This window comes from Corylus avellana, chromosome 9, assembly GCF_965113065.1.
Source record: "Corylus avellana chromosome 9, dhCorAvel1.hap1.2, whole genome shotgun sequence".
NCBI lineage: Eukaryota > Viridiplantae > Streptophyta > Magnoliopsida > Fagales > Betulaceae > Corylus > Corylus avellana.
The window spans coordinates 1,183,910-1,209,262 of record NC_142498.1 but is presented as its reverse complement, the minus strand read 5'-3'; the positions used below and the strand labels follow the sequence as shown (position 1 = coordinate 1,209,262).

At 34.0% G+C, this 25,353-nt stretch overlaps 3 protein-coding genes across 8 annotated transcripts; 1 reads left to right on the top strand and 2 right to left on the bottom strand.

Annotated features, from left to right (window-relative positions):
- Window positions 1-2,010: 2,010 nt before the first annotated feature.
- On the bottom strand, window positions 2,011-7,092 carry LOC132190539 (uncharacterized). The gene is made up of 10 exons (XM_059605561.2): window positions 6,985-7,092; window positions 6,653-6,785; window positions 5,481-5,625; window positions 5,089-5,216; window positions 3,946-4,017; window positions 3,497-3,623; window positions 3,289-3,413; window positions 3,157-3,198; window positions 2,419-2,631; window positions 2,011-2,153 (listed from the first exon to the last, which is right to left on the bottom strand). Exons 2-10 carry the CDS (start codon window positions 6,773-6,775, stop codon window positions 2,085-2,087), a joined length of 1,044 nt encoding a protein of 347 aa, XP_059461544.2. The 5' UTR covers window positions 6,776-6,785; window positions 6,985-7,092; the 3' UTR covers window positions 2,011-2,084.
- A 2,728-nt stretch (window positions 7,093-9,820) lies between these two features.
- Window positions 9,821-18,447, bottom strand: LOC132189261 (uncharacterized). 4 transcript variants are annotated; one of them, XM_059603918.2, is made up of 11 exons: window positions 18,389-18,436; window positions 18,269-18,357; window positions 17,346-17,478; window positions 15,807-15,951; window positions 15,595-15,722; window positions 13,716-13,787; window positions 12,223-12,349; window positions 12,016-12,140; window positions 11,507-11,548; window positions 10,751-10,963; window positions 9,821-10,459 (listed from the first exon to the last, which is right to left on the bottom strand). In XM_059603918.2, the coding sequence occupies exons 2-11, from the start codon at window positions 18,340-18,342 to the stop codon at window positions 10,391-10,393; spliced, it is 1,128 nt and encodes a 375-aa protein (XP_059459901.1). In that variant the 5' UTR covers window positions 18,343-18,357; window positions 18,389-18,436; the 3' UTR covers window positions 9,821-10,390. The 4 variants fall into 4 exon arrangements, with proteins under 4 accessions (XP_059459901.1, XP_059459900.1, XP_059459902.1 ...); XM_059603917.2 differs by having other exon boundaries at window positions 18,269-18,447; XM_059603919.2 differs by lacking the exon at window positions 18,389-18,436 and having other exon boundaries at window positions 17,346-17,483; window positions 18,269-18,344.
- A 1,700-nt stretch (window positions 18,448-20,147) lies between these two features.
- Window positions 20,148-25,018, top strand: LOC132190368 (F-box protein At3g07870). 3 transcript variants are annotated; one of them, XM_088510843.1, is made up of 4 exons: window positions 20,148-20,344; window positions 20,507-22,018; window positions 22,229-22,328; window positions 23,572-25,018. In XM_088510843.1, exons 3-4 carry the CDS (start codon window positions 22,277-22,279, stop codon window positions 24,831-24,833), a joined length of 1,314 nt encoding a protein of 437 aa, XP_088366969.1. In that variant the 5' UTR covers window positions 20,148-20,344; window positions 20,507-22,018; window positions 22,229-22,276; the 3' UTR covers window positions 24,834-25,018. The 3 variants fall into 3 exon arrangements, with proteins under 3 accessions (XP_088366969.1, XP_059461322.2, XP_088366968.1); XM_059605339.2 differs by lacking the exon at window positions 20,507-22,018; XM_088510842.1 differs by having other exon boundaries at window positions 20,148-22,018.
- Window positions 25,019-25,353: the final 335 nt, after the last annotated feature.

Below are 25,353 nucleotides of genomic sequence, written 5' to 3'. Positions count from 1 at the left end.
CTGAGTGCATTGTGTAAGGAGGATAAATTAGGGTAAAATCAGGATACAGTAATGCTATGACTAGAATGCTTTTCTTTGAATTTTTAAGGGTTAATTCAATCGGCTAAAAATTACGTCTCATAAAACGAAGGTTATTAGTTCGAATCTGCCAAAAAAAAAAAAAAGAAAAAAGAAAAAGAAAAAGGTTATTCCTTCATAAACAAAAGGGCACCCTGCCTTGGAAGAAAAAAGAAAAAAGAAAAAAGGGCACCCTGCACTGATAAAGACTCAAGAGCAGTGGCAATTAAATGATTAATTAATCTCAGTAATAAAGAGTGAAACAATTACAAAATACAAAATAATATTAAAACCCCAAGAGGCGCCTGCAGGCTTCAAAGATGTTGGCTTTCCTTTTGTTTGTTCTTGTACGCCGTCTGGCGTCCGCGTCAGCAGCAATCAGACATTGGTCATCTTCATCGGAGTTGCACCGGTGATCGATCCGGTGATAACCTTCTGAAACCACAGGCGCCGATACCCTCATGGAAAATGCCCTCCTCACTGCACTCTCCACCACCGAGCCTCGTTTATCGGATAACCTCATGGAAATTGTCCTCGTACTTGTACTTCCACTGCTCTCAAGCACTGCTGACGTGGGTTGCTTGGCAAAATATGCAGACAAACAAGGATTGCTTCTGCCCAGAATCACCCCAAGAATCTCCCCATCATCATCATCATCATTGTCTTGCTCTAGAAATGAATCATGTGTGTCGGCGTCCGAGGTAGTAAAACTGGTTTTTTGGAGAGGTTTGGTTTCTAGGAATGGAGAGCTGAGGTTTTTTGGGAAGGACATTGGTGGGTGTTTGATATTTTTCTGTTTGGTTTTTTTTTTTGATTATGGAGAAACCATTCATATTTTTGTTTGTATAAAGAGTACTGCATGGTTATGAATTAAAAGGCTGTCAAGTGTCAAGGCAATGAAGGTGGAGAGATGGGTGTTAAAAGTAGTTGAATTACAATAAAGATGTTTCTGCAGGTTTCTTTCTCAAAATTGAAAGTAAAAAAAACAAAAAAGAAAAGTTCTCATTATGAGTTTCAAAAGCTGAAAATGGCTTTTAGAGCTCGTTTTCCAAATGCACTTCTGAAACTTTTTGCAAATGGATTATTTAAGAGCATGGAAAAACAATCAAGGAGCAAAAATGGTTGTTTAAACACCGGTAGTTTTTATTACAGGGTCTTTACAAATTTATCTGTCAAATTTTGTTGTTTCATTTTTTTTTCATCAATAAAATGTAACGTAACACACATGTGGACCGTCACACGAGTATATAAGAAAAGATAGTAAAACTTGTATTGCTCCAAACATTTTTCATAAATGTTTAGATTTTGAGGGATTGATTGATCGAAAACAATGGAGGTGGCCTTTTTTGGGCCATGAAAGTTACAATGTCTATACGTCATTATTTCAATTAATGGTGAAAATGAAGTTTGTACACAATTGTTTTTATAAAAAGAAAACATTAATATAAAGTTTGAAATAGTTTCGCTTTAGTATTTATATTCTGATGTTAATATGTGTTGCATCGTGTTGCTGTCAGTGTCACATTGGCAGCATGTGTTAGGCCTGTCCTAAATCTCACATATTGTGTGCATTATCAAGCGTTCTAATTGATTTGACCATTTTAAAACGTGTAATTTAAAAAATTATAATTTTAAAATTCAGTTAAGCATTTGGTAAAATTATAATTAGTTTTTAAAATTGTAGTTTGACTCTTAAAATCATACATTTTTAAAAACATACTCTCTTATGTCATGTTTTCAAATTATCATTTTTTTCAGTACATGGTATCCCTCCCTAAATGTGTAGATATTTTAAATCTCATCCCCCTGCCTGGGTAACGGGAGAAAAATCCGCCCATTACCCTTACAAGCTGTCAAATTTGAGAGGGCGGGACAATTTTAACCGACCCGCTGCTCACCCCTACATCGCGGCAACAATTTATGCAGATAAGATATCATTAAATCCCAAAAAATGAAAAGTGATTTTTATCATTCAGTTTGAGAGGTTTCTTTATCATCTAATCACTTATACACTTCTCTTAACTGAATCAGTTGACAAATTCTATACCTGTCAAAGGACTACCTGCATGAAGTTGAAGAGCAACATCGCCAACAACCTACCATAAAGGACAGAGTCATTAGTTAAACATAGATTATCTACTTGGATTATTAAACAGATATTACGACAACAACTTTTGTTTCTCTTTTAGTGAATAGTTATTGCATTTTCGCATATATACTTCCAGTGTACCTAAGACGCCTTACGATCGTCTTCTCTCGATCTCTCTCTATTTGTTTTTTTTTTTTTTTTTTTGGGGGATGAAATAAAATTGTTATCCACAATCTAAGCAGGTGATCCAGGAGTGTTAATAAGGTGCATACCTTAGACATGGATCTGAAAGAATGTTCTGTAACTCCACCAATGTGAGGTGTGATTAGAACATTCTTGAACTTCAAAATTGGATCATTAGGATCAAATGGTTCAGTCCAAGCAACATCAATGCCCAAGCCTCCTAAGTGACCAGACTCGAGGTTGTAAAGAACAGCCTCATAGTCCAGAAGACCCCCTCGAGCTATATTTACTAAAAGGGCACCCTGAATTAGCAACAAAATACAACAAAAGATAAGCAGAATTTAACTCAGGCAAACACAGAGGGAATAGTGGACAAAAGAAGAAAAATGACAGAGACATGAGGCTAAATATCCTAAAATATACATTTTTAATTTGGGACCAAACACATGTACTGTGCAAATGTTCCAAACATAAACATTTTTACATTATGATAGTTTGGAATCAGTTTCCCAAACTTGAGGCAGTTGCTATATTAAAACATCAATAAGCTGGAGGACAATCTCAGTGTAATTTCAGAAAATCTCAGTTCATAGTCAAGATCTGCTCCATCATTTTTTTTTTTTTTTTTTTAACATGTCCACACAAGAGGGTCAGGGGAGATTCGAATTAGTAACCTTCGCCACTTCATGAGGTGTGATGCTCAGCCGATTGAGTTAGGCTTTCACAAAAATGTTGGTCGATTGGATACTCTAAAAAATATCTAATTTAGATAATTGGAAACTAAAATTAAGTTTATCACATGTATCACAAGTGCATCAAAAACTAACCTTTCTCATTGAAGATATGAATGACTTGTTTACAGTGCCAGCCTGAAATTCCAAGTAGATAATATATAAGGAGGTTAATGGCCAATTTAGAGCCATCATACTGTTTATGAATAAGCACAGGAGGAGTCTTACTGTTTCACTATTTAAAATTAAGCAGCAAACAACAATGTCTGCTTTGCTTGCAAACTCTTGAATATCTTCATGAGAACCTTTTTCATCAACCAAATCATGTGTGCTACCATTTTGAACCGAAGCTCCTGTGCATATAAAAGAAAACATAAAAAGAGTAAGGCTCTATTCAGCAACAAATTTTACTCTTCTAGCTTATGTCCTTGCACACCATTAGACTGGGAAGGATCTTGTGAATGTGATGCCCAGCTCCGTTTTGTAGCAATAATTTTTACACCAAACGGCCGCAAACGCCTTGCCAAGTCAATCCCAATATTTCCAAATCCCAAAATGAACACCTGTATGAGCAAAGAGAACATTATCCTAAAAGCCCATTCAGGTACGTGATAATGGTGACTTAATAGTACCACTAATGTTGAAGATGATAATGAGCAGATGACAGAAGAAATACTGAAAGGTAGAATTCCCAGTTACTTATAACTTTACTTTCCTAAGAAACAGAATTGCAGGCAAGAAAATTTATAACTTTAAAGGCATTCAATTAACTCGAAGGTTGAAGAATGAAGAGGATAATTGCCTAAAAGAAGCAAGTAACCACAGGTCTACAATGCTTTGTTCACAGGAATATTGTGAAAGAAAACCAAGAAAATTGTGACTCACTGTTTTTCCAAGTAGTGTTTCACCAAGTGGTTCTCCAAGCTTTCTCTGCTTTACAGCAATTTGCATCTCATTCTGCAACAATAACACAAATTATAGAGAAAATGAAAATACCAGAAATTCAGACAATGGGATGGAAGAGAAACACAGGGCAAGGCTACTCTCATAATCATAAAATCCCAAAGTGCAGGTACATGGAAAGAGCACTAGCAACTCATAAAAAGGTAGCAAAGCCAGACTTAGGGACCAGCCATACAAACAATATAGCCAAAAAGTTATGTCAACCATTTGGTAATTTGATTGGGAACCCCACATCAACTTTAGCCTCAAAGTTTTACTTGTTGGAATACAATCCTCACAGTACTCATCAAAACCTGACCAGAAAGAGTTTCCAATATCTTTCTGTAAAACTGGTTTCATTCATATAGTGAGGAGAAAATTCTACTAAACATTTTGGAAAAACCTCTCTCTCTCTCTCTCTCTCTCTCATGCAGCCAGCAAAAAGTTTATGAAAAATCAAGATCCAAAGTAAATATAAAATATGATTTAGTTATTATTTGGGGCCTAATTGACACCCTTCATAGGCTACTCTAGCAGCTATTGAGTCTTGGTACTAAGTTTCTTTAGGTTCGATTGCTGCTGGTTCAATTTAATTCTGTTTTATTAAAGTAGGCATAATCTGGTAATTTCTAGATGTTATTGGAATGGTTATGCCATATGTGCAATCTAGAGGAACTAATAAAAAATTGACATGTATCATATACAAGGGTTTCTTTTTGTATCCGTATATATACTTTTATTTGATTAAATGATTAAATGATTAAATTTATTCTCTCCTATTAGCTTAAGCTTTGGTTATAAGTAATGATTTATTGTCGTATTAGAGCCAAATGTATAAGTTCGAACATTGATTCCGTCATTCATCTTATATTTCAATTAAATATTTCACATGTTGGATCTCACCTATTAAGGGAAGAGTTTGAACCTACATATATGTCAGGAGAAGTGTTAGAATATATAAATTACTATTTCTACAAGTTTAAGCTTTTGAGACAAGTAATAATTTCACAATTTATCGGTTAATATCTTATATGCTCATTTGAAAAATAATAATAATACTTGTAGATTAGATTTAAAGTAACATACTTGCTTTCGAAGAAGGCCCAGAATCAGATATATAGATAGTTCTGCACATGATGCTGCATTTCCTGTTATGTCACTCGGAATCCTAGCAACTTTGATTCCATTCCTCGTAGCAGCATCAATATCAACACCTTCATTACAGTAATATAGTCAAATTATTAAAATGAAAAACTTCACTTACTATCCCTAATGTTTCATCATTTTTGCAATCATGTTCTTAAACTTTAAAAAGTGTCATTTAAGGTTACCAATCTTTCATAAGTTTACAATTCCAACCCTCTTATATATCCAAGTTTAAGGGTATAATTGCAAAACTTATGAAAGATCATGGGTGGTAAATGAAGTTTTCTCTTATTAAAATGAAGATAAATAAATGTGTTAAATTGAATAATTACCTTCCAAACCAACACCATACTGCATTATAAGATTCATTTGAGTTGCACGAGAGATAATATTTGAGTCTAGCTTCATGGTTTTCACAACGCACACGTGATACTTTGCTATAGAATTAGGCACATCGTCGAAGGGAACAGCATCAACCTACAACATTTGAAAAATAACTAGTTTCTTAATAATTCTGTTGATTAACTGAAGACAAGAAATTCATTAAAACGACACCATGGAAAGCCGAGAGTTAATTAAATTTGAGAAGCTACTACAAATTAACATTTAGCCCCTGGATTTTCATCTCATCATTTGAATTTAGTCATTGCTGTCACTTTAATTATCGTCAAAATTAATGGTTTGTCATATTCTGCATGTCTCATTTGACAAGTCATTAATACCCAAATGCAATGCTAAGTTAACAAGTGTTAAGTCATTCATAAAACAAAAAATACAAAAAATTTTAAAAAAATTAAAAATTAAAAAAAAAAAAAAAAAAAAAAAACCCCACAAAAAACTATTGATAAAACTTAGAGAAAGCAAACTACTTGATTTAAAATATAGAAAATGGATGAAAGTTTTGTAAAGAGAAGAAGTAGAGAATACAAAAGATTACATCTTAATTAAGTGATTTTTATAGTTACAAGAGAAGATAATATATAAACTAATGAAGGGAAACACATCTCATAAACCATCGAATAAAATATGGAGTAGGCATAGTACATGGGGAAGAAATCAAGGGATTGTTGACTTAGTGAGATATGCTTAATTTGTTTAGATTTTATCCTTTTAACACTTGACCCCTTTTCTGATAATTGACTGGCACAATTTTTTGAGAAGTGATTATGCCTAAGAAGAAACCCCCTTCATCACAAATTTTGTTCAACAAATTACTATTATTATTATTTTTTTTTTTTGAAAAAACGGATCCTACAAATATTCAACGATTCATTTTGTTCAACAAATATCTAATAATTAAAGAGAATGTCAGGCACATATCAAAGAAAGAACAAACAGATACAACAAAAAGAAGTAAGAGTTGATTAATATTCCGATTAGCCCAAAAGCTTAAGCTACTAAGTTCGGGTCTATTTATGTATATTAACTATTTTTCTTTTTTTTTCATATACTTTATCAACTTGGGATAGAACATTCACAAATGCACTCTTAAACAACAAAGTACCTGAATAAAGGGGTGCTTTTGCAAATATTCTCTTGTGTAACTATGAGAAGCAGGATAGTTCAGCCCACAAAAAAGAATACGGGTGATTTTATTTTTACCATTCCCACCTGTAATCTCATCCATGCTCGACAGTCTGCATTGAAAACCTTAGAAGAATTAGAAGAAGAAGACCCATTTGAGGAGCTGGTAAAACAGTGGAAAACTACATATTGGAGTCCTATATATCTGAAGTATGATTATAGGTGACATAGAAAGAGAAAAAGCAAAAGACAGAAACTCCACATAAAAAGTAAAGCATCATGCAGGCATGCCGGCAATCCGGGATAACATACTATTATTCAAACAAGATATTCAAGCCTTTCTGTTGGAAGAACAAGTTTTTGCAGGACAATTTATGCAGGTTGGGGTTGAGCTCCACCGTATACAATCTTTGGCTTATATTGTAGGAATTATTTGAATTTTGAAACATGCTTCGGCTCCTAAAACAGAGTAACAGCTCATAGGATGGACCAAAATCACTTCATATAGTTTATCTTACGGGTAACTTCACTTTAAATTCCTGAACTACCACACGATTTAATATATCTCCGAATTTTGAAACCTCTCAATTTGGATTCTTGAACTTTCAATTACATTTTAAACGTTAAACATGAGACAGTGAAGTTTATACCATAACTTTTTATAAAATTTTGAATTTACCCTTAATTTCAAATTAAAAATTAAAAAAATATTTTATATATATATATATATATATATATAGGTGACCCACGGCTAGGCCACCTTGTGACCCTTTTTTTCAATTTTTTTTAAATAAAAAGAAAATTGAAGGGTAATTTTGTTTTTTTAGGGTTTTAACAGCAAAAATTGACGGAGGGGATAAATTGACTACAATTGAAAGTTTAGGGGTCCAAATTGAGAGGTTTCAAAATTCAGGAGTATGTCAAATTGCATGATAGTTTAGAGATCAAAAGTGAAGTTACCCATTTATCTTATTTGCAATAAGCTCTCAAAACATTTTGACACCACGGGAAACTTATTACAAAACAAGTAAATCACATTTATTGATTTTGCATTTTTTTTTCCTTGTAGCTGGTGTTTCTTATTGTTCAGTTTTTTCACTTGAACATAGTACACTACCAGTAGTTTTGGAAACCATAATACTCGTTAAATTACTAATTGTCCTACAAGTTTAAGTTAATAAGAAGAAATAAATTTAATCACTTAATCATTACTTTAACACTCTCTCTCACGTATAGGCTCAAACTCCCTTCAAACCCACGATTTTGATTCTTATACCATATTAAATTACCGATTGTTCCAAAAACTTAATCTGATAAGAAAAGATAAATTTAATTACTTAATCATCACTTTAATAATACAAACGATAAAAATTAACCTTAATTTGAAACAATAAGGACTTTGTAAAAAGAATTATTCAAATCATTTTCATTGTTACATCATTTTAGTTGAATAATAAGTCTACTAAATAACGATCTTTTTTAAAAACCAACAAACTTAAATGATTGAATCATACAAGTAATTTTATTCATCACACCAACAGACAAAAATATTTTTTCCTTCGTCTTTCAAAATTGACATGATTGCCGACAACAAAAGTAAAAATCAGTCTTGTCACGAAGGATCATACTACACTGCACCAATTTGAAGTGATGGAAAGAAGATAGTGGTGATCCGTACAATTCTACAGCACAATCACGTGCGTGCTTCAATTCTAGCCTTTTATCACTTTTGCCAACAACAAATAAACCTGAAGGGTAAAGATATTGACCACGCCTGGCGTGCATCAACAGTGATGCACGCCAGGCACAAAATTTTTTTTTTTTATTATTTTATTATTTTAATTTTTTTGAAAAAAAAAAAAAAAAAAATTTTGTGCCTGGCGTGCTTCACTGTTGAAGCACGCCAGGCGTACTCCCAATCACGACTCAAAGCTGAATTATACAATTTGTACGACACAGTCACGAGCATGCTTCAATCATTTTTGACGAGTAATTTTAGTAATTACTTACGTGTTGTCGAATTAAAATTTAATAATAATTAATTATAAGTTCAAGAATAACTATTAATATTATTACTCTCGAGCCTTTATATAGATTTACGTATAATTTCACGTATTCAATAATTGATTTGTTTATCTCTTGTACAAATATGGACAAAAGATTAAAACCAAAGGTTTATCTTAATTGTCATGCCACTGCACAACACATATTCTGATGTCTTAGTTTTACCCATTAATTTGGGCAGCAACCAATCCTCTGGTTACAGCCTTTCACTGCAATGAACAGAATAGAACTAAGGCTTCAAGGGTTCTTTCGTCTATTGTGTAGATGAAGGCATACATGATACATGAGAACTGCATTGGTAGAGCTAGAGTAGCAGTTGAATAAATTGTTTGGCTATTCCTTTCGTTAATGGATTTATTACATGTATATTAGAAAGGTGGAAATGATTTATTTATTTATTTTTTTTTTGGGAGATCATGCCACGTTAGTTTTGTGGGGTTAAAAGGAAAATGAAAATTATGAAATGATAATAGATAGACTTTACTCGATGTGAGATACATCTTTATTTGTTGCTTTGGTATTTGTAATTTATTTAACATTTTTGAACTTTCATCGCTTTTTCAATTTCTTCACCTCTTATCCCAAAGTTTAAAAACTTTCAATTTAGTTTAGTGTATACATTTTACAAAATTTACAATCTCACATTTCACATTTTGCAATTTCTCCGTGTGCAAAATTCTCAAAATACCCATGTATTTTTTTCAGTTTTTTTTTTTTTTTTTTGGTTTAATAATAATAATAATAATAATTGAAGGGTAATTTTGTAAATACATGAAGTTTGCAAGGTATAGTAACCATTTCACCCTAAACCCTAATGAGAGGGATGAGATTGCAAGTTTTTTAAAGTTTAATATGTTAAATTGAAAGTTTTTTAACTTTGTAATCAAGGTCTAAACCCTAAACCCTAACGATTATTTATTAATTTGAAAAATGGCCAGTTTATTTCTAACCCATTTCAGTCTCGATAGGTACAAGATTTTTTTGATAAGTAAACAAGTTATCATGAAAGGAGTAAGGAAACTCCAGATACACAAAGTACACAGAAAACACCTAAATAGAAGAAGAAAAGAGATCAAGAAAATCATGGCAACAAATCACCAATAGATATATAAACAAAAACTGTTGTCCAAATATACTAGGTATAGACACATAACGACTTAAGCTCCTTCAAAGTTTTCTCACAGTTGTCAAAACTTCTATAATTCATTTTCTCCCTTAGACACAACAATAGGCATGAAGGCATTTTTTCAACTGTCAAATCTTGCTCTTCACTTTCCTAGATCTTAAAGTTGTGAAGTCCTCGACAATGTTGAGAGGGGAGAATGAGAGAGCTAAGAGAAACGGAGAATGAGAGAGTGAGGGAAAGGGCTTTGAGCATGCAGGCCGTTTTAACCCACCCGTTGCTCACCCCTACACGGCAGTAACAATTTATGTAGATAAGATATCCTTAAATCCCAAAAAAACTTCTTCTTTTTTTTAATTTATTTATTTTTTTATTCAAAGCGGGGGAAAAGGGAGAAAGGGTTTTTATCATTCAGTTTGGGAGGTTTCTTTATCATCTAATCACTTATACAACTCCATTCAATTGACAGAAATCCCATCAAACTCCTCCACCAATAATAGCTGCACGATCAAACACTTCTCTTGACTGAATTCAGTTGACAAATTCTATACCTGTCAAAGGACTACCTGCATGAAGTTGAAGAGCAACATCGCCAACAACCTACCATAAAGGACAGAGTCATTAGTAAAACATAGATTATCCATTTGGATTATTAAACAGATATCAGGACAACAACTTTTGTTTCTCCTTTAGTGATTAGTTATTATGATTTCGTTGTTTTTTTTTCTCCTTCTAGTTGGGCGGTTTTGCATGTATACTTCCAGTGTACCTAAGGCGCCTTACAATCATCTTCTCTCTCTCTCTGTTTTTTTTTTTTTTTTGGATAGAAATGAAACTGTTATCCACAATCTAAGCGGGTGATCCAGGAGAGTTAGTTAATAAGGTGCATACCTTAGCCATGGATCTGTAAGAATGTTCTGTAACTCCACCAATGTGAGGTGTGATTATAACATTCTTGAACTTCAAAATTGGATCATCAGGATCAAATGGCTCAGTCCAAGCAACATCAATGCCCAAGCCTCCTAAGTGGCCAGACTCGAGGTGATAAAGAACAGCCTCATAGTCCAGAAGACCCCCTCGAGAAATATTTACTAAAAGGGCACCCTGAATTAGCAACAAATAGAACAAAAGATAAGCAGAATTTAACTCAGGCAAAGACGGAAAAGAGGAAAACAAAGAAGAAACATGATGGGGACATGAGCTACAGACACCAGATTTATTTATTAAATTTACATCCTAAAACATACTTCTTTAGTGTGCAACCAAACACTTTCTGTGATATGTGCTTTTTGCTTGCAAATGCCGAAATGAAATAAGTATATTTGTAATGCTAACATTCTGAACATAAACAATTTTACATATGATAGTTTGGAATCATTTTCCCAAACTCTAGGCAATTGTTATATTAAAATATCAATAAGATGAAGGAAAATCTGAATCTAATTTCAGAAACTATTCAATCATCACTAGCCTATATAAATGCACTATATAAGCATAGTTCATAGTCAAGACCGGCTCCATCTTGTTTACACATTAGGCTTTCTCAAAAATGCTGGTCGATTGGATACTGTAAAAATATCTAATTTAGATTTATTGCAAACTAAAATTATGTGTTTTACATGTATCACTAGTGCATAAAAAACTAACCTTTCTCATTGAAGATATGAATGACTTGTTTACAGTGCCAACCTGAAATTGGAATAGATAAAATATAAGTAGGTTTTAGAAAGCAAATTATTGGACACTTCTGCAGAGAACTATGTATATTTTGACTCATTGTTTGAAGTCACTCCAGAATACGTGTGACAAAGTCAGACACATCCTTCGAAGATGTCCAGAATTTAAAAATAAACTTTCATATTGAGGAATTTTTTCTCTCTAAATCTAGAAATTAGTAACATAATAAAGAAGGAAATATAGTTAAAATTCCATATCAATCCAACACATAAATAGCAATTTATAATAGAAGGGAAGTTAATGGCCATTTAGAGCCATATTCGCATGTATTTTCACAAAAAGCAACAATTATAACAAGAATGATAATTGTCTTGCTGGCAAGTACAACCGTGCTTGGTGCTGGAGTTACAAAACATAAACAATATCATTCCCGGCAGAAGCATATGAAATGAAATGACTAAGAACATGAGCAATCTTACTGTTTCACTATTTAAACTTAAGCAGCAAACAACGATGTCTGCTTTGCTTGCAAACTCGTGAATATCTTCATGACCACCTTTTTCATCAACCAAATCATATGTGCTACCATTTTGAACTGGAGCTCCTGTAGAAATAAAAGAAAACATAAAAGAGTAAGGCTCTATTCAGCAGTAAATTTTACTCCTCTAGCTTATGTCCTTGCACACCATTAGACTGGGAAGAATCTTGTGAGTGTGATGCCCAGCTCCGTTTTGTAGCAATAATTTTTACACCAAACGGACGCAAACGACTTGCCAAGTCAATCCCAATATTTCCAAACCCCAAAATGAACACCTGTATGAGCAAAGAGAACATTATCCTAAAATTCCAATTCACGCATGTGATAATGGTGACCGTAACACAAATGCACACAAAAGGAATTTGTAATCAGAATTGGCGTACAACCCTTGTGTAGGTAAAGACTTACAAGTACCATTAATGTAGAGGATGATAATAAGCAGATAACAGAAGAAATACTGAAAGGTAGAATTCCCAGTTACTTATAAGTGATCTATAATTCCTAATGTAGTACGTTGAACTTGAATGCTCAGTATAAAGGTTCCAGGACAAATTACAGAGTTGTTGACACTATTGCCGAAACAGGAGTTGAACTGCTATTACTGAAGTACAGCTTACTAAAAATTTTCATGAATCTGAATTTTTTTTTCTCAGAATACTTTGTGAGAATCATATTGTTCAGCTAACTTTATAATGGGATTTCTCTCTAAGACTGTTAACTCCATCTATTTCGTTCAAAAATATAACTGCTTAACTACCTGTCAACAGACGTCTATGCCAAACTTGTACTTATGTATTAGGCAACTCCTGCAGAAGTAACATGACCCACACCTCTCACAAGCTGTATGAGGCTTTGTAGCCTTCGCTTATTAAAAACAAATATCAAACTTTGTTTCTTCTTTATGCACAGATACTCTCACCCAAAGAAGGAAGACCAAAAGAGACAGAATTCAATGAGTTTTCAAGAACTTTGTGAGCTCTAACTTTGTTCCAAGAGCACCTTTTGGAGTTTCATAAGAGCACCATATTTATCTGAAATGACTTCATAACGCACCATAACTGGAGCATCATTCATCTTGCTTGCCTAAGTCTAAGGCTCAATACACCATGCAAGTGAGAATCAAATACCAAATTGAACATGCATGTCAAAATTTCACGATATAGAAAAATCAAACAATTATGATGTTTTTAATCATAATGATAGAAAAAATATTTAAAAGAACAACTGAATCCTTCATGCAGTATAATTTAATTTACAAAATCAATGAAATACTCAAGAATCTTTGTTGCTAAACATTATTGATATTTATTTATAGAGAAACGCCTCATCAAAAACACTAAAATGGTTCTACTAGAACAACTAATTGAATGAACACTCATGAATCATGTCCTTTCAGTTTACTTCGGGTTGTATCTGGATTTCCCTTTGTTTTTTTCTTTTTTTTTTTCCCTTCCTTCTTTGAAATGCAATTTGCTTTCCTAAGAAACAGAATTTCAGGCAAGAAACTTTAAAGCCATGCATTTAACTCGATCGTTGAAGAATGAAGAGGATGATTGCCTTAAAAAAAGCAAGTAACCACATGTCTACAATGCTTTGTTCCCAGGAAAATTGTGAAAGAAAACCAAGAAAATTGTAACTCACTGTTTTTCCAAGGAGTGTTTCACCAAGTGGTTCTCCAAGCTTTCTCTGCTTTACAGAAATTTGCATCTCATTCTGCAACAATAACACAAATTATAGAGAAAATGAAAATACCAGAAATTCAGACAATGGGATAGAAGAGAAACACAGGGTAAGGCTACACTCATAATCATACAATCTCAAGTGCAGATACATGGAAAGAGCACTAGCAACTCATAAAAATGTAACGAAGCCAGACTTAGGGACCAGCACAACAAACAGTACAGCCAAAAAGTTATGTCAACCATTAGGTAATTTGATTTGGGACCCCGCATCAACTTTAGCCTCAAATTTTTACTTGTTGGAATACAAACCTCTAATTTTACATGAATAGCTCACAGCACTCATCAAAACCTGATCAAAAAGAGTTTCCAATATCTTGCTGTAAAAATGGTTTCATTCATATAGTGAGGAGAAAATTCTACTAAACATTTTGGAAAAACCTCTCTCTCTCTCTCTCTCTCTCTCTGGTGTAGCCAGCAAAAGTTCTTTGGAAAAACAAGATCCAAAGTAATTAGAAAATATGATTTAGTAATGATATGGGACCTAATTGACACCCTTCATAGGCTACTCTAGCTGCTATTGAGTCTTCGTACCAAGTTTCTTTAGGTTAGATTGCTGCTGGTTCAATTTAATTAAGTTTAAAGTAAGCATAATCTGGTAATTTCTAAATGTTATTGGAATGGTTGTGCCGTAGGTCCATTGAGTCTTCTGTTAAGTTTTGGAGTCATTTTCCATTTTGTTTTGGTAGTTTCCCACTTGATTCAGAAGTTCTTTTATTAACTTCTTTTTGTTATTTATGAGTCCTAAGCTTGGTAGGGAAAGGAATGACAATAGCCTATACAAAAGCCTTATGTAATCTTTCAAAATTCAGAGAATAGTACAATTCAATAAAATTTCAGCAGCTTTTTGCGATTGCTTAGGAAACCTAGGCAATCGCAAAATTTTTTTCCTGAAATTCATTGTTTTTAATACCAAACAGCCATCAAATTCCATCAACATTCAACCTTTTTCCTATCTAACTGTTCCTAAAGTCCTTTAACGTCAAATCCCATCCAAGAAACCATCAATCTAATCTAGTACTGAATTTCTAAAGATCCTGCATCAAATTTTGGTTGCAGAGCCCTCCATTGCTCTTAGTCCTACATCAAGTTGGTATTCGAACCCACAACTACGGCCTTTCTCAGTGCCAAACTGAGCCTAGTAAATCTTCTTTCCCTCCCTACCTCCCTCCTTGTCTCTCAGTGCCAAAATAAGCGTAGTCAGTCATCTTTTCCTCATCTTTTGTCTTTTGTCAAATGATATTAGCATCAATTAAGTTCATCTTGTAATACGAAAATGAGCTGTACAAACAATTATTCCAATAATCTATCATTTTTATTTCTTGTACTCCTCTTAATTCAAAGGAGCAATAAAGGGCAAAACATGTTCCATAAAATACCCCATTGGAAGATACCATCCAGTAGCTTTTTTCTTCAATTGAATATTTCAAATTCTTAACACAAGTGTTTTCGTTGGAGCAAAACTCTCAAAGCTCAAATTCATTGTGTGTTGTTAAAATTCATATCAAACAATTTATTCTAGCAATTGTTCTTCAAATCACATGATTTGTGGTCTAGAGGAATTAATAAAAATTTCACACTTATTATATACAAGGGTTTATTTTTGTCTCCAATATATATACTTCTATTTTATTTTATGTGTGTTGTTTGTCTTTAATATTTTATTGGACCAAGAAAAAGTAAGACCCACACTAAGCTCACATGCCACGCACATATCAAATGGGTAGCATTATGAGAAAAAAAAATTGTAATATTTCTAGATTAGATTTAAACTAACATACTTGCTTTCGAAGAAGACCCAGAATGAGATATATAGATAGTTCTGCACACGATGCTGCATTTCCAGAGGTGTCACCTGGAATCCTAGCAACTTTGATTCCATACCTCGTAGCAGCATCAATATCAACACCTTTATTACGGTAATATAATCAAATTATTAAAATGAACATAAATCAATGTGTTAAATAAGGTGAATAACAGAAATTACAATTACCTTCCAGACCAACACCATACTGCATTATAAGCTTCATTTCAGTTGCACGAGAGATAATATTCGAGTCTAGCTTCATTTTTTTCACAATGCACATGTGATACTTTGCTATAGAATTAGGCACATCATCCAAGGGAACATCATCAACCTATAACATTTGAAAAAGAACTGCTGAATAGCTGTTTAGGAGCGGCAATACTAAGGTCATTTTATAAAATTCAAAATAAATATAAACTCTATATACTATTTTCTTAATGATTCAATTGATTAAAAGAAGACAATAAATTCATTAATCAACACCATGGGAAGCCGAGAGTTAATTAAAATTGAGATGCTAATACAATGTCAATCGGTCCGATTGTGTATATTCGCTAATACCAACTTTAGCTGTTATCCTTTGTCTAATATTAAGTGAAAATGTGTCAAGAGAAGCAAGTGAGAAGAGCAGAGAAAACGAGAGACGAGACTGTCTAGTAAAATCCCCACCTGCTTTGGGCAATCACTGTAGCAAAATGCTCAAATATTTTATTCATTCTCACCAACCCTTTTTGGTTATTTTATTGTTGCTCTTCCTTCTCCCACCCTTCCAACAGGTCCATGATGAGGTTCAAGACATAGGGGTTGTGGCTGTGGTTGAGTTGGTGGCCGGACCAGCGGAAGAACTTGAGGGCATAGCCAAGGAAGGTGTACACACACACACACACAGAGTTCAATTGCAGATGCATATTCAGATAAAAATGTGAGAGAAATGATGTCGTTCTCAACAGAGAAACTTGGGACTTTCTCCACTTGGGTTGCTTGCTTTCCGCTTTCCCCAATCTCACCCACATTGATTTGGTTTCTGGGTGTTATTCTTTCTCCTTTCAGTGTATATTGAAAATGAGTAGCTAAAGTAGAGAATTGCACTTTTTGGTTAGGTATTTTACCTAACCTTGTTGGAGATGCTCTAACTTCATCTTCTTACTTAAACATCAATCATAATCTTTCTTTTCCCTTTCTTTCTTTTTTTTTTTTTTTTTGATAAGTAAACATCAATCATAATCTACCACAATCTATGCACCATGCTTGTGGTTTTATAAAGCTTAAAAGTAGATATGACACATTTATTGAGCTAATTAAGCTCCTATCATATAAATTTACCATCCTACAATCTCAAATCTGCTAAAATCAACAAACATGCATGATCACCAAACCATTATACCTAAGATTTTGACATCATGGATAGCATAAGCATGCTTGCTTTCTTTACTTGTTTCACTTTTTCAAATGATTGTTTTATGATTTACTTTTATGAAAGCAACCTACTTAACCCCTTCTCCAAAAATTGACTCACTCATAAAAGCAACACATATCTCTTTAAGACGTGATTATACCTAAGAAGAAACTCTCTTTGTCACAAATTTTGTTCAACAAATTGTTTTGAAAAAAAAGAAAGGGATCCTACTAATATTCACAGATTCATTTTGTTCAAAAAAAATCTAATAAAGAGAATGTCAGGCACATATCAAAGATGGAACAAACAAATGCAACAAAGAGAAGTACCTGGATGAAGGGGTGCTTTTGCAGATATTCTTTTGTGTAATTATGAGAAGCAGGAAAATCCGGCCCACAAAAAAGAACACGGGTGATTTTATTTTCACTATTCCCGCCCGTAATCTCACCCATGTTCGACAATCTGCTCTGAAACGCTTAGAATTAGAAGAAAAAGAGCCTTTCGAAGAGCTGGTAAAACAATGGAAAATTACATATTGAAGTCCTATGAAATATCATTTTCTAGTCTTAAAGATCCAATGGGTAATAAGAAAGAGAGAAGCAAAAGACACAACTCCACATAAAAAGTAAAGCACCATGCCTTACACTCCAGTGACTCCACTAGGCAATGGTTCCTTATCCTGTGGATATCACAGTTCATTCATAACAAAATTAAAATAGCAAATGCATCAAAATTATAATATCATTAACACAGCCTAGAAATACTCATAGTAGAGTTGTACATATGTAGCTTCCTCTACAACAAGACCACCAGCACGAGCGTCAGAGTCCGACATATGTACGAGGTCTCTAGCAAGCAAACTCCAAAAATCTGGGATATTCACTTTTACTATTTCATTTAAATATTCTTTCTCAAACATCAATTTATGTTTTTTCTTTATTGAAACGCTCCCATTTTAGCATTCCTGCTAGCTAAACAGCCACAACCCAGGCATTCAAGCCCATCAGTAGACATATAACCCAAATAAACAGATAAATTGTAACGATCCTAATTGTCTCCCATCACTTACCCCTCGAAGTGATCATTCCCTTCTCTTTCTCTTTCTCTTTCTCTTTCTCTTTTATTTTTCTGGTTCATTTTCTAATTTATCTTGATAGAATCCGCTGGATCCTACCATAAATCTAAAAACCCAAAAAGAAACAAAAAGATCGATACTCACAGAGACCCAAGTAAGAAAAATTGTGGTACTCACCTGTGAAGAAGCCGAGTGCCTTTTGTACGAGAAGAAGCCAGACTCCGTAGAATTGGTCCACCTATCACCAACATATTTTGGCTACTTCACATTTTCGCCTTTATAGGATTCTATCGGTCATTCACGGCGAGTTACTGACGTTGAAAGGATGATGAGATGCGTATCGGATGGACCCTCCTGTACTCATATACCCTTGTCGTATCGTAATATAACTAATTGCACGTTTATATGTACTCCGAAATGCACGTGCAAGTAAAAATCACTAATATTTATGTTTTATATATATATATATATATATATATATATATATTTGAGTGTTTTAATTTTATACAGTTTATGTCAAAAGTTTGTCCATAGCATTCTTAACAGTTTCTTCGTTATTTTTCTTATATTTAAAGATTTAAATTACTTTTTACTTTCCTATGTCAAAATACACCTCAATAGCTTCCCTTAATCATTTCTCACATTATATATATATATATATATAAATGAGAGGAGAGAAGAGAGAGAATTGTAAGAAGAGAGAGTAGAGAAGAGAGATAAAGTTTTTTTTTTTTAAAAAAAAAAATTTAATAATCATAAGGATTGCAATAGTGAAACCCTATACTTTGAGTTTCATTGTATCGATTCTCATGGTTGAGGCTTATTTAGGGAGTTTACTGTAAAACCCTTTTTGCGATTTTTTGTACATATTCTTTACCCATAGAAAACATACACCCTTATAAGAAGTTTGCCGAGAATGCTCTTAACAGCTTCATAAGATGTTTATGTAATACGTAGGATTACTCTAAACAAACTATTCTTCTAAATTTTTAAAAGCCGATAGAGAAATATTAATTGTGAGAGACTTCGACGAGTCTATTTTGTCCAATCATATGCTCAAGCAAACTAAATACTTACTTAAATAAGTGAATTACATTGAAAACCTCTCACGATTATCCGCTTGGTTGCAAGAGGTAAGTTATTGCAAGGAATATTGATCAGAAGTTGACTACTTAAGAAAAAAGAAATAGCTCTATTTATAGAATATCTTAACTCAAAATCGACTACCTATAGAAAGAGAAGAAGGGAGTTTTCGCAGCAAAAGCCCCGCTATCTAACTCTAAAATAGATTTAAAATGAATTTAAATGGACATAAATTCAAATTCCAAGTGGTTTTACTAATTTAAGACACTGAAACTTAAGTTTTGACATGCATTTCTAAGGGTGCGTTTGGGAGGGGGTTTTAAAAAAAATAATCTGTAATTTTAAACTAAATCGTAACTTTAAGGTGTTTGGGATTGCGATTTTAAAAACGTAAATTTTAAAATCGCAAAAAAATCTGCGATTTCAATAAGCTAATTAGAGGGTGTTTATTTGAAAAAGTGCGAATTTAAAACAAAATCATAATTTTTATTAAAAAGATATTTTGCGCAATAGTTACTTTTTTTAGAATGGGAATGAAAAAAATACCAAATTTCTCTTCTTTTTTTTTTTTTTCTTCATCATCTCTGTCTTGTTCATCCTTATTGGTAATTTGGTCATGAAACCACAATTATATGTTAATGTTATCCAAACACTCAATTGATAAAAAAATAATTTTTAGTATGTTTTACCAAACGCCTGTGCGATTTTTAAAAGTAGCGATTTTTAAAACGCAATTTTTAAAATCGCACTTATTGAAATCCCACTCCCACACGAGCCCTAACTGAGAATATAATCATTTTTTTAAAATAAATAATGAATTTTCTTTTGGTGAAAACTATCTAAAATAAAACATATGGGCCTTGGATAAACTCAATTGGGCCTAATACGCCTGCAAGCCCAAATTGAATCAAACGATGGTATCCAACACCTTTTATACAAAGTTCTTGCGCAGAGGAAGGCTGAGGAAGCGACACAGCAGAGGAGTCAAGCCAAGGTCAACGAATGATGCGAATCTTCTTCTGTCAATTCTCGCAAGAAATATATCGCCACCAACAATACATATAGTGTTGTTGGACCGATCGCCTTGAGAGAAGTGCGGAGCTTTCTGGTTTTGTTTCATTGCAAATTCTCAGAAGTAGAGGCAAAGAAGTCTGCAGGACACAGCATCAGGTAAAGCAAGAACATCCTCGTATTCTTCGATTAGACAATTGCTTCGGGTGTTTTAATTCTCACTGTCTTGTGGGTTCAAAGTAGATTTCATAGTTAGCATGATGGGCGTCTTTGTTTTTTCCTCCGAAATGGATGGGTGTGTGAACAAGTTATTTGTTGTAGGGAAATTTGTATGATATTCGGAAGGGAGTTTTGTTATCAAGGAGAGGCTGTTCAATTTCTTCGATTCTTTTACGTGCCATGCTATTTCTTTGGCTCTAGTTTCCGTTGAAGTTTTGCACCAAGGAAATGGTAGGCATTTTTTTGATGTAAAAGACGACACTTTTTTTTGTTGTAAGTAAAAGATGACAAAGTTGATTCAAAGAAATGAAGGAACCCTGTCTTCTGTTAAGTACCGGACAAAGTTCAAGTCACTGGGGAGGGAAAATTCTTATATGGGTCATGTCAGAATTGCTTAGTGAATATGAAAATAGTGTACGGGCATAAGAAATGTGCATCAACATTGAAGGATGAATGGAAAAGGTTTGATTTTCATAAAACCTGTCTCTCTGCACAAAATGGTTATAATTCGTGGTTAATTCAATTTTTTAATAAGTAAGTTATACACACATCCGGTGAGACTTGAACCCACGACCTCGCCCTCCACCTTGCTACAAAGGAATTACTAATTGGCGGTTGATTCAGAATTTTTAAATTCCAAAAGGGCATCATAACTTACTTGTGAGAACGAATCCAGCAATTCAGATCAAAATACTTTCTGTTTACCCTATTAATGCATCTTTAAGTCATGCATTCCTTTATCCTGCCCCCTTCTGGATTATTGCTAATCTTTGGGCATACAGATTGGATCTGCCACCTTTTGATTGAGGCTGCGATTGAGCTTTGGTTACAATCAACTCATAGGCTTCAAGATTGAAATCTTGTATGATGAAAACCTTTACCCCTTTGACTAATGATTGGAGTCGAAAATTTTTTTAAGTAGATATTTTCTTTGACAAATGACTGAAATTTAACTCTTTTTGGGAATACTCTATGTTGTTCATGACTTATCATCCCAATTCTTATCAGAAAAGGTTATAGCTGCAACCATGATAAGTGCAAAGTTATAGTTCATTTAAAAAAACTAATCTGGAATATGTGAGCATTGTAGTTTTCCGTCATATATTTTATGAGGGTTGAATTCCTTTGCATATTGATCTTTAAGGTAAGAATGTCCAAGGATTTTTGAGAATATCAGGTTCCAAGCTACCTGCTTTCATAGGGAGATTACTTTTGTAGTCATGCTTCTCATTTATGATATGGTTCATGGACCAAATGATTGGGAATTTTAAGCGGTAGTGTTGGCTTGGGAGCAGACACCCTTTGGCAATGGTTGACTAATGTAATTTGTTCCCAACAGATCATTCCCATAATTTTACCCAAACATTCATTTCCCTGTTATGTAGACCTATCTGAACATGTATGAACAGTCCTTTTCCGCCCTTATTGAAATGAATATCTGCCTTCCTCAAGTTTTTAGGCCACTGCTAAAATTGAAAATATTGATCTTCTGATGGTTCTGTTTGTCTTCTCGGAGTTGGTGAACTTCTTTGTCCTTTGGTTTCGCCGACCAGAAATATTTATTACAATATAAGAAGTTTCAACTAGCAAGCAGTCTTGCAAATGAAGCCTTTGGTACTACTTCTCTTTCTATTTGTTCCATATCATTTTTGTTTCCTTATGAATTGGTAATGATATGTCTATGGGCTCTTCAAAATAATGTAAACCAGGAAAATCCTACACTTGTACTCACCCCTGTACACATCTTGTACAGAAGTCCACGTAAGATTTGATCTTTCCTTATCTGATACATGTATTTTGTTTTTCCTATTTTGGTTGGAGCAGGGGAGAGGCTTCACAAAACAACGCCAAATTGGGTGTCATTCATCCTAAATGAATATTGCGAATCCTTCAATGAGTATTTGTCACAAAGAAACAAAAAAAGGTAGTGTATCCTTGTCACCTCAAGCATACTAAATCTCATGTAATAATAGCTATACAGCGGTCTGACTGAATTGTTCTAATTTGGTATATGCGACCTGCATTTTTTTTGCCAGAAAATTCTTTGATGGTTCCAAGGAAAAAAAAAAAGAAATTGAATGTTTAATATATCCCAAACTTTGATTGACTTCTTTTGCTTTCCTTTCATTCTCTCTAAAGCTATCATTGTGTTCCAGTCACTGACTTTTTGCTACCATAGCCACTGGGATTTCCAATATTGTTGTAATTGTTGCACCTTACCACAGTATGATGCCATTTGAAGATCCCTAGTATAGAATGCGATCATTCTACCACAGAGTCCATGATGTTCATAATTTTGAATTCACCTACTATTAGGTAAAACTTTCGGCAATCTTTTTGCAGCAGATCTCAAACCATGACAAAGACCGTTTAGATTAATGCATTTTTTTTTTTTCTGTTGGACAAAGTGGGTTGACCAAAATCTACCAGAGGTTCATAATTAAAGAAATCTTCTGGGTAACTTGTAGAGTCTAAAGATTGGACTTCAGTTCCAAAAGTTTTTGCTTAACTGACAAGTCTGAAATTTATTGCTTATGATTGCCAAAATTAATCCTAGAGTATCTCATGCCATCTTGTGATTCTACATAAATCATGTGTGATTTCAAATAATCAGCATCAATAAAAATAAATTATTTGGTCCATAATTAAGTAAGACTAATGTTAAACACACTCCTGATTTCACACTTCCTGACATGGTACCATTTGATCAAAATTCATTAGTGATCCATTACAAATTTAATAGCGATTTTAAAAGTGATGTTAAGGAGTGTGTGTAGCATTACTCATTGAGACTCCATTTAATTCAAAGTTAACTTAGTAGAGGAAACAATAAATGTGCAAGATATGGCGTTGATTTGTTTTCATTATCATCTGAGTACTTCTAATACTAATAATATAATTTTCTTTTCCTTTTAGTTTTCCAAGTCCTAATTGAGTTATTCTTTCCTTCTTTGTGATACATTATTGTTTAATCTCTGAAATTTAGAATTTAAAATGGCATTATCATGCTTAGATGTCTTGTTAATACACTCTTCATTGCGTAAATATTGTAATTTTTTTTTCTTCCTTTATTTAATCTTTTTTCCTGGAAGGTTAAGGTACTGATAGTGTATGGCCCCCCAACCCCCATCCCTATTTTTTTCTCATGTTTTGCCCATCCATTGAAGGCCCGATGGCCAAACCAATGGGCAACAAGATTGCAAGGTTATTAAGATTAGTGGAAGAGAGAGCATCATCCATGGAAGAGAAAAAGAAGCAAAAAGAGGCTCTAGTCCCCTACCTTCCTAAAGATTGCATCTCAAACATTCTCGTTCGACTTCCGCTTGACTCTGTTCAAAGGTCAAGGTTTGTTTGTAAGCCATGGCATACCATAATTAATAGCCCTGTATTTGTTGATGCCCATCTACATCGATCTGAAACTGTTTTGATCTTTCTATCATCAATTAAAAGAGAAAGATTGTATGCTTTTCCTTCGGCGTCAATCGTACCAGAGAAACCAAATACCATTTCAGTTGAAGCAAAATTTCTTCAGACAGAATGCGTCCCTGTTTTTGGGCTGCCAATCATGGACCCCACTTTGAAGTCTTATATCCAATACTTGGAAATTAATGGTGGAAGAAGCAAAATTGTAGAATATAATGCAAGTTGCTTGGGAAATATCAGGGCTACATGCAATGGTCTAATCTTGCTTGATAACAAGCTGAAGAAAGGAGGACTAATAGTAATGAATCCTGTGACTAGGAAGTTGATTGCACTTCCTCTGGGTACTTTATATCCTCCTCATAAAGAATCTTATGGCTTTGCATTAAGCAATGTTACTGGTGAATATAAAGTGGCGCACCTGTTTCGAGATGAGTTGGGGTTTCTCAGTTGTGAGATCTTAATTCTTGGTACAAGATTATGGAGAGAGGTGAATGGACCTTCTTTTGGACTCTTTGGTTGGTTTGGTTACATGCCTGTTTCAGCAATTGGAGCTTTGCACTGGGTTCCTCATATTGATCATAGTGATTACATAGTGTCTATGGATGTGGACAAGGAAAAGTTTCATACAGTACCACTCCCAAAAAGTAGTAGAACTCATGATCGGATTGTCGAGACGGGCGGTTTCTTAAGTTTTGTCGCTCATGGGGAAGCGAACCAAATCGACATTTGGATCTTGAAGGGGTTGGGTGAATCTTGGACAAAGCAACATAGTATCACAATGGGTTGTGTATTGGATATGGTTCCACTTTTGAGCTTAAGAATTAAAGGAGATATGATTTTCAAGAGGGACGAAGACCGATCGTTTTATGCTTATGACTTCCAGCTCCAAGTGATGAGAAAAATTGAGATGGAAAAGGATTTTGTGCCATTGTCAACTTCACTTCTACCTCATGTCAATAGCCTTGTTTCTTGGTGCAGGGAGAGTCGCCAGGATGTGTGTGATTGATCTGTTCCTTCATTTGGTACAAAATTAGCATAGTCATGCCATGTACTCATGCATAGGTGGTTGGAATGTAGTCTACCAATCTATTGTAGCTAACTTGATGCATATGTTACATATATATGGTAGTATCTTTCTTTTGCGCAACTGTTCCTTTCTGCTTAATTCCAGTACCTTTTCTTTTTCCTCTCCATACTATCTTCTTCATTGGCAGGAGTTATAGCACAAACTTGTATGGATGGTGCCACGACAAGATTTTTTTTTTTTTTTTTTTTTTTGGGGGGATTCGGATTTTCTATCAATTTGCTATTTGGATTGATGAGAAAATCCTTATGGGGCTGGCTTGTTCAAACAAGTGGGTGGACAACTCAAGATTTGTTGGGTAGATGGGCACCATATTAGCTCTTTCACATTTGCTGGGGATGCCCATTTTTTAGCATGGTTTCATGTGGGTATGAGAATAAGTAGAACTAATAATGCATACTTAAAAGAAAAATTTCTGTCTCATTGCCACATTGCATTGCGA